Source organism: Echinops telfairi, unplaced genomic scaffold (assembly GCF_000313985.2).
Source record: "Echinops telfairi isolate 266 unplaced genomic scaffold, ASM31398v2 ScPeMD7_7414;HRSCAF=8452, whole genome shotgun sequence".
Classification (NCBI taxonomy): domain Eukaryota; kingdom Metazoa; phylum Chordata; class Mammalia; order Afrosoricida; family Tenrecidae; genus Echinops; species Echinops telfairi.
Window position 1 is genome coordinate 398,563 of NW_022111314.1, and position 8,927 is coordinate 407,489.

The 8,927-nt window shown below is 57.4% G+C and overlaps 1 protein-coding gene across 1 annotated transcript in view; it reads left to right on the forward strand.

The window, feature by feature from the left end:
• The first annotated feature begins 2,845 nt into the window (after window positions 1-2,845).
• Window positions 2,846-8,927, forward strand: part of GMEB2 (glucocorticoid modulatory element binding protein 2) — a 9,314-nt gene continuing 3,232 nt past the window's right edge. The window contains exons 1-5 of the mRNA XM_004716035.2: window positions 2,846-3,141; window positions 4,210-4,307; window positions 5,471-5,598; window positions 8,008-8,111; window positions 8,638-8,795. Of these exons, the coding sequence (XP_004716092.1) occupies window positions 3,011-3,141; window positions 4,210-4,307; window positions 5,471-5,598; window positions 8,008-8,111; window positions 8,638-8,795 (619 nt within the window). The 5' untranslated portion in view covers window positions 2,846-3,010. The remainder of the gene's footprint in view (window positions 3,142-4,209; window positions 4,308-5,470; window positions 5,599-8,007; window positions 8,112-8,637; window positions 8,796-8,927) is intronic.

Consider the following 8,927-nt stretch of genomic DNA (forward strand, 5'->3'; position numbering starts at 1 on the left):
CTCCCCTGTCCATCACCAATGAGAGCATTTGTTCTATCTTTAGCAACTTCCCATCTGTACCCTTCCTACTGTATGTTTGTCTAAGCTGTGTACTCTGTGAGTTGGAACAGGCTGGCTGTATCCAGTCTTGAGTGGTTCTGTTGTCATAGCTTTGTTGTTGCTAATTTAATTTTTAAAACCCCCCAAAAAACAAAACATACAGTTAGAGCTTATGGTTTTAGGTGCATGATTCTTTAAGTTTTAGATTAGCACATGTGTAGATTTGTATAACCCCACTATACTCAGAATGCAGAGCAGGGCTGCCACCCCAAAAACTCAGTTGTGGGATCCTGGTATAGCCCAACTCCCCCCCTCCCCAGGCCCTGGCTTCAATGGTCCCTTCCTGTCACTGCAGTCATGTGGTGGGAATGTCCCCAAGTGGAGTCAAAGTATGTGACCTCGGGGTCATGGGGCTTGGCAGTCTTCCGATTGTGCATGCTCCGGTGCCCCTCTGACCCAGCCAGTGTAGTTGTCTGAAGGCATTTGAGCTCTTTCCAGTTTTCCCATTTAGGAGTCAGGCTGCCATCTACGTTTGCCTCTAGGTCTTCAAGTAACCCTTACAGGGTAAACATTTAGGAGTAGACCTGGTAGGTCACATGGTAAGGGCACACATACCTTTCTAAGCATCTCCCTACCAAGCTGATGTCCACAGTGAGCCCAGGGCTGCCTGGGTGTCGGGTGCCCCTCACCATACCACACTTGGTGCTCTGCATGGGCAGCAGGCCTGGGGTGGGTGGTGGGATGCCTTCCCCTGTTGCTGTGGCGGGGAGCGTTGTCTCTTCCCGCCATGCTAGGCTTTCCCTGTGCTTACTTGCTGTCCGCGTGTCCCCGGAGAAGAATCTGTTCAGGTTCAGTTTGTGTTTGCGTTTTAACTACCGGGTGTGGGTTTCTTCTTGCCTCGTTTTGAGAGTTCTTTATAAGTTCTCAGGACACGTTCTCTCATGGCTGTGTGGTTTGCCAGTGCTGTCTTCTGATGTGTAGCTTGTGTTTGTGTTGCCTGTGTAGTCGGTTACAGTGTACACCCTTAGTGTCTCAGTCTGCTCGGAGTCTGCGTTTTGTGCCTTCCAAGCAGAATGTAGAAACTACTACCATGCAGACCTTTACTCTTAGATGGCAGTTGTCACCTACCTGCATTCCACTGACTGTCATTTTGCTCTCAGCTTGTCAGAGGCCTTTTAAAGAACTGCAGAGGAACATCCCCTATTGTATTTACTCAGATGGCGAATGGGACTAAAAGTTCTGGAGTTTTCCACCAACCTTTGGTGATGCCTTGCCCTGTGTGTCCCTCTCCCCTGTCTGCGCTTCCCCAGGGACTCACGCCTGCCTTTCTTGTAGAGCAGGCTGCCTGCACCCCTTCTCTGAATTTCCCTTCACCTGAAAATGCCCCTTCTATTAGGAATTGGGAAATGCCTTGATTTTCCACTTGTTTCTCGGAAGCTGGCCAGCAACATGCGGCACGCTGGCTTTCTCCTCTGTCTGCTTTGTGGCTGTGTTTCTCTGCCCCTGTTGGGTTGGCCTCTTCTTAGATGTGAGTTTGCCTCTCCCCGAGTTTGAGCAGTGTTCAGCCATCCAGTGAACGTGTTTGCAGCTCCTCTTGTGTCATGTCCTTCCTCCTGGCCTCGGAGCCGGGGTGCTCACCCTCCAGCTCGCCTCCCCTTTAAACTGGATGTCACTGACTTCCTCTTGGGTCGCTTGGGGAAGCTTGTGGCTGCTGACTCAGTGCTGTGTTCGTGCTCCTTCCCGCCCTCCCCACCTCCATGCAGCCCGTGCCCAGAGAGCTGTTTCTTTTTTTATTGTAGTTTTTGATTCTGAAATTCCCATTGGTCGTGACTTCTTTTCCTCCCATTTGTCTCAGGGTGTCTGGCTTGACTCTCAGAGGGAGGCACAGTAGTTACATTAACATCTTGATTCATGTCAGTGGTCTTCTCAGCGCAGGCTTTGTCTTTGAATCCGTCGGCCTTCCCTGGTCTTTGTATGTCGTGCTATCTTGGATGGTGTTCTGCATGCTCTGAACATCGGGCTCAGAGACTGGGGGTTTTGTCTTGATCTCACGTAGAGCGCAGGTGTTCTGTTGTAGCAGGAGACGGACCTGGCTAGAGTCAGGTTGCAGGCCAAGGCCTGGCCTCCCGGTCGGGGCTGTCTTCTAGCTTGGGGAACAGTTGATCTGTGTTGTGTGCGCTGCACCTTGAGCCCCCCAGAGACTCGGCTGGGCCCTTGCCTGTGTCCCATCTGAGTGGAGCCTTGGTTTACACCTTGGGCACAGGCCCACCGGAACACAGATTGTGGGGACACTCAGGGACCCATGCACAGACCTCTTCTCTCCTCCCACATCTCCGAGTGAGGTCATGCTCCGTGGCCCCTGCTCTGACCTCTGGCTGAGCATCTGGGGCCTCCATTTCATCCGTGCTGGGGTCTGGCCCTGCTGCTGGGCCCCTGGGGGCGGGGAAGCAACAGGTGCCCAGCCCAGTCTGTCCTCTGGACCATGTCTCCTTTGGTTAAGAGACCAGGGTTCACATTTTGAATAATTTTAGATGGCCGCCAGCCACTGCCACCACTCTGCCACTCCAGAACCTTTGGGGGACAGAAAATCTCAGAGTGCAGGATGATGCCTGCTATTCTGTCCCATGGGGCCCCCTCTGATTGCACCTGCTGAGCAGTCTGGGAGACAGGGGCGGGGAGAATGGGAGCCTCCCTTGGGCCCCTCCTGCAGTCCTGCTGCTCCTGCCCAGACTCAGGCCCCTGGGGCTGTGGGAAACGGGGCTGGAGGGGTGTGCATGTGCCCACTGGCACGGTGCTTGCTCCACTTGAGCCAGAAGCAGAAGCTCTGGGACAGTCCTCTTCCCTGGTGAGTGTCAGACGCCTTGGGCTGGGACTGAGGTGGTTCCTAGAGGGGCTTGAGGTGACACTCGCCTGTGTTTCATGTACAGGCACGGAGGCCACTCTTAACAGTCTGGAGGAGGGGCGCTGAGCCATGGCTGCCCCGGATGTGAGTGTGCACATGGAGGAGGTGGTGGTGGTCACGACGCCCGACACCGCCGTCGATGGCAGTGGTGTGGAGGAGGTGAAGACCGTGCTCGTCACGACCAACCTGGCCCCCCACGGGTACGTGCTTCGCATGCGTGGCATGGCGGGCCGGGCGAGTGTAGGGGAAGTCTCGGAAGTAGCTCCCAGCCAGCCACATCTGCTGTGACCCTGTTGTTGCCGCAGCTGCCTGCACCCTCTGTGCTGCGCCTGCCCTGTGAGTGCTCTGAGGAGGCGGGCAGGAGGGTGGCATTTGGGAGGTGCTGGCCAGCAGGGGCCTGGATGGCCAAGTCTCATTCTAGCTGGTGCAGTGCTTCTTTAGTGTTTGCTCTCTGACTGTCCCCTCCTTGGGACCTGGCTCTCCCTGTGGGACCTGTTTTCTGACGGATGGAGTCCCCGGGGCACCCTTGAGCAGGGCGCCTACGCAACCACACACTAGGACCTGCCCCCATGCCTCTCCCCTGGCACATCACTTCCCAAGAAACCAACTTCTCTGTTTAAAGAAATGGTCCCTGGGAGTTTTTACCACAGAGAGGTGTTTATTTTATTAAATCATTATAAATTGGGGGCTCGTACAACTCTTATCACCATCCATCCATCGTGTCAAGCACATTTGTATATTTATTGCCATCATTATTCTCAGAACATTTGCTTTCTACTTGAGCCCTTGGTATTAGCTCCTCATTTTCCCCCTCCCTCCCCCCCAATGAACCCTTGATAATTTATACATCATTATTATTTTGTCATGTCTTATGTACACTGTCTGATGTCTCCCTCCCTTCACCCACTTCTCTGTTGTCCGTCCCCCCATATAAGGTTTTTAAGGTACCCGTATCTACATTTCTGGTTCTGGGTCACGGACAGAGCTTGGAAGTGAACGTGGGGCACGATTCGCCTTTACTTCTCGGACTGGCTGGCTTCCCTGGCTGTTGCGGGCGTTGGCTTAGTGGACTGCTCTTGTCCTCCTTTTGGAGACAAGGGTTTGCTCATAGTTTCTGGAACAAGCCTCACTGAGGGGCGACTTGGGCTGACGTGGCTGCAGAGCCCCCTTGCCCCCACGCCAGGTGCTCGGGGCCAGGGGCCAGTGTGCGGATGGACGCAGGCTCGTGTCGGTGTTGGGCTGACTCGCGTCTCTCCTCGGTGTTTCAGGGCCGACCTGACGGAGGACAGCATGGAGACGGAGAACGCGGCAGCCGCTGCGGCCGCAGCCTTCACTGCCTCGTCCCAGCTCAAGGAGGCCGTTTTGGGTAGGAGGCCGGGCTCCCCACAGGGCGGGGATCTCCACAGAGCGGCCCAGAGCTGATGCAGCCCGAGCAGGAGACCAGGGGCCTCCCGCCCTCACTGCTGAGGCAGTATCCACTCTTGGGGGAGACCCAGCATACAAGGCTCCCAAGTGTGAGCCCAAGTTCCTGCCCCTGTACTCTGTCCGTGGAAGGCCAGCTCCAGTGGTGACAGGTGGGCTCCACCCACAGCAGCCCAAGGGCCCGGCCGAGGCTGCCCTCCCGACAGCCTCCGGGTGCTCTCACTGAGCTCAGGTCCAGTCTAGGCTCACAGCCCTCACTGTGGGGCACTGGGCCCCCTCCCTCAGAGCTCCCGTGATGTTGAACTGCCCACCTTTCTGTTAGCAGCCGAGTGCTTAACCCTGTGCCACCAGGGCTCCTCTGAGGAGCTTTGATGTCCTTGTTAGATGCTGTCGCGCCAGTCGTGACTCGTAGCGACCACGCAGCGCCGCGGTCCTGCCCATCCTCACAGCTGCGCTCACAGCTGAACCTGTGGTTGGAGCCACTGTGCCATTTCTGTCTGGTTGAGGGTCTTCATCATGTTTGCTGCCCCTCTACTCAGCATGATGCTTTTCTCTGGGACTGTCTTCCCGTGAGACAAGGCTCACCAGCCTTCCTTCCAAGGGCAGCCCAGCTCTCCATCCTCCAGTGCAGAGCTGTGTGCTCCTGGCCGCCTCTGTTTAGTCAGTGCTCCTCCCAACACCGCAGTCACGACATCACTGCACTCACGGTCCAGCCTCACGTGCGTGTGAGGCATTGGAAACGCCGTGGGCACCTGGGGCCCACCGGACTCCAGATGCTGTGAAACCTTCATCTCCAGTTTTACTCTCGTTGTTTCAAGTAAACAGCAGGTTTTCTCTCCGCTGCTGTTTCTGCAGCGGGACCACACTGCAGTGGGTCAACAGTCGTAGGGTCTGTGTCTGTTGGGTGAGGCTTATACATATATCTAAGGTGTTTTCAGGACTAGAGTCTGCCCAGCGAGGGGGCAGGTGCGGGAACAGCAAGACTGTCCCCCCTGGGCTCGTCCCTCTCTGGCTGCCTGTGCTGCAGTTTCAGTCGCTGTTTCTCTGCCTCTGCAGGAAGGGTTGGCAGGTGCTAACTGCTTGTCCTTGTCCCCTCCCTGTGAGCAGTGAAGGTTGCTGAAGAGGAGGGGAGCCTGGAGGCTGAGGTGGTGTACCCTATCACCTGTGGGGACAGCAGAGCCAACCTGATCTGGAGGAAGTTTGTGTGCCCGGGCATCAATGTCAAGTGCGTCCAGGTGAGGTGGTGGGGCAGGGCCGGCCTGCACACAGGCAGCAACCACACAGGCCAGGAGCCCTCGGGACAGCAGGCTGGGCTGTGTTCACAGCTCTGGACCCCGCCCTCTGGGACGCAGCCTTGCTCCTTGGGAGGGCCATGGAGAAGATATGGGCAGAGCAATGCGGGCAGTGATGGGGGTGGTCTCCTTCTGGCTCACTTTGTGCTGAAAATGAGTTACGGTTTGTGGTGCATCCCGTCACCTGGCCCAGCGGTAGCGTGCAGGCAGGCACCCTGCAAGGTAACCTGTGTCCTGAGGGCCTTTGCCTGTTTCCTCAGTCGCACAAGCTCAGCAGACCAGCCTGGGGTTTCCCAAAGGGCTGTGGGCTTGGGGACGGGACGGTCATCCTCCATAAAGCTGAAGGACTAACCCTCAGTGTAAGGGTGGGCTACCCACCCTGGCCCTGGGGCCACCAGGAAAATTCCTCCTTTATTCCTAGTACTGCCTTATTGGGAATTCACACATGGCCTGTGGGCCTGCGGAGCTCTCCTCTAGGAAGGAGCTCATTGATCACCCAGGCCACAGAGGTTTCCACGCGCGCTCTTGAGAGTGGTGCAGCCTCCATGCAGACGGCATCCCAGGCACAAAACAGGCCACCCAGCTGAGCGGAATCAACCCCGCAGACACCTGTGTGTGGGATTCTAAGACAGACCATACGATAATTTTGTATAGTTTATTTCAAGAAATACAAAAGGCTTGGATGTGAGTGGAACATAGGGGGATTGGAAAAAACAGCTCCTACAAGAGAGGGTGGAGTTGAAGCCCATCTCCTGGAAGTGAGGCTAGTAGGACACTTGCAGTAGATGAGGCACAGCTGAAGAGACTGCTTGTGACCTGGAAGGTAGAATGGAAGGACTTCTCCAGACCCCACGGAAAGGAAAAGGTGAACCACAGAAGATAAGGTCACCCAGGGAAGCATGAGTGGTTTGCTGCCATCCAAGGGAGAGTAGTACCAGTGCACAGACTCAAGAGAGCTGACAAACCCCACGCTGGGTTGATAAAAAGGAATCTACCCATGTCCCTCTCCAGGTGACATCTGGGGCAGTGGAGGGCCTGTGCACAGCTCCAGCGAGCATCTCCGTGTATGTGTTGCCCCTGGCACCTATCACGTCGCATGTGCACCTGTGCATGTGCATAGGGCGTGGGAGGACTGCCTTATACAGAGTGCCACTATTGTGCAGTTGGCACCAGCCCATGGGACGCATGCTTCTGACTGGCAGCCAGCTTCCTCCAGCAGGGAAGCCTGGTAGGTCCCCTTGCCAAGTGGCCAGCGGCACTGGACCAAGCTACCAGCAGTACCTCCCTCTGTGACCACCTGCATCCTGGCCAGAGAAGAACCTGCAGACACAGAGGAGGCCATTGTCCATGCGGCTGGCCTGTTGCGGGAGAAAGGGACCGGAGCGCTCCCCCTGCTATCAGCAGGTCAGAAAGAGCAGGGCGTGTTACACACACACTCACAGCATGGCCCTGTGGGAAGCAAAGAGGGGGATCAGTTAGCCAGCCAGCTCCTTCCTGCTGTTGTAGCATTGGTCTGTATGGCTTCAAACAGATGCTGCACATGCTGGGGCGGGACCATACTGCCCCTGGGCAGAGATGTCCTGTGGCAGCCACCAGCAGCCACCCTCACTCGGGTGCCTCGAGGTATGTTTGTGCTGCAGGAGGCTGAGGGAGAACAGGGACCCAGGTGTCTGAAGCATTAGCAGAGGCTGTGTGAGATGTGACCAGGGTGTGTGACCCCACAGTGAGCTGAGAGCTGTGTAGATTTGGTTGACTGCCCTCGGCACGGCACAGGGCAGTCCCTGCAGGGCCCACGACTGGTCTATCAAAGACCAGGAGAAGGGCGTGCCAGGCCCTGAGGAGCAGAGAGCTCGTGGTTCGGGGTGGAGGCGGCTCTCAGGCTTGTTTGGGACGTGGCAGGGCAGGGCATGCAGACGCCAAGAGGTAGGTCCTAACTATCAGGGGAAGCACGTTGGCCTGAGGTACCCGATTACTGGGGTGAGATTTGATAGCTGGGATTCTGTCCTGCAGCTGGCAGGTGATCTGAGGTCAGACCTAGCTACAGTGGGAGGGTGCCTCAGGAGGGAGCTAAAGCAGAAAGCAGGAGCCCCAAGAGCAGCCCCCTCCAGGCCGAGGGAGCTCTGCCTCCTGCCCACCCCAGTGACTCACGTTCCAGTCAGGTCAGTGCAGTCTTCTTTCTGCCCCTGGTTGATCTGAGGCTGTGTGTGCTCCGAGTGGAGGGCAGCCTGCAGCCCCACACCAGCCAGCCAGCCAGGCCAGGCTGGACAGGCCGGGACCAGGAATTGCAGAGAGGAGATGCCCCGATCTGTCCCATCTGCCCCCTACCCCAGCACTGTGCTGCTTCCCCTGCAGTATGACGAGCATGTCATCAGCCCAAAGGAGTTCGTCCACCTGGCTGGCAAATCCACCCTGAAGGATTGGAAGCGGGCCATCCGCATGAACGGCATCATGCTCCGGTGGGTCTGCAAGGCGGCCTGGGCTCAGCCTCTGCCCCCTCCCCCCCCATCCCACTCCCACCCCGAGTTTCCCAGCTGTCAGTCAGTCTTTAACATCCACGTCTTACCTGGTCGTGCTTACGGTGCTTTTCAGAGTGAGCTGCCCCACAGGCCGCACCTGGTTGTGCAGTGGACTATGCCCCCTGTGAACCCCACGGGCTACACTGTATCGTGTGCGTACAGAGCCCACATGAGCACCTCAGTGGATTTCCCCAAAGTGAACCAGACTGAGAAGGGACTGCCGCCCCAGACTCCACATGCTTGACAGCCCTGCCCCGCCCCATCCTGGGGGCCAGTGCAGACCGGGCAGAGAGGGACCTAGAGGCACGTTTCTGTGGGGCCAAGGCCTGACCCCATGGCCTCTGAGAGGACCTTCTCTAGACCCCATCCCATCAGAGCCCCACCCCACTGCCACCTGGCTGGGGGAGAACCCTGAGGAGGGGCTGGGTTCAGACTGAGGATGCTAGTGACAGTCCCCACCCTGCAGGAAGATCATGGACTCTGGGGAGCTGGACTTCTACCAGCATGACAAGGTCTGCTCCAACACCTGCCGCAGCACCAAGATCGACCTGTCGGGTGCCCGAGTGTCCCTGAGCAGCCCCACGGCAGCCGAGTACCTCCCCCTCACGCCGGCCACAGCAGACGGTACCTCTGCTCCCTGTCCCCAGCCCCACGCCGCCCCCGCCCGTGCCCACTTGGGTGTGCTTCTGGGTGTGGCTGTCCCCGCCCATCTACAGGTGTGGGTTGGCATGCGCTGTGTGTGTGTGTGTGTGTGTG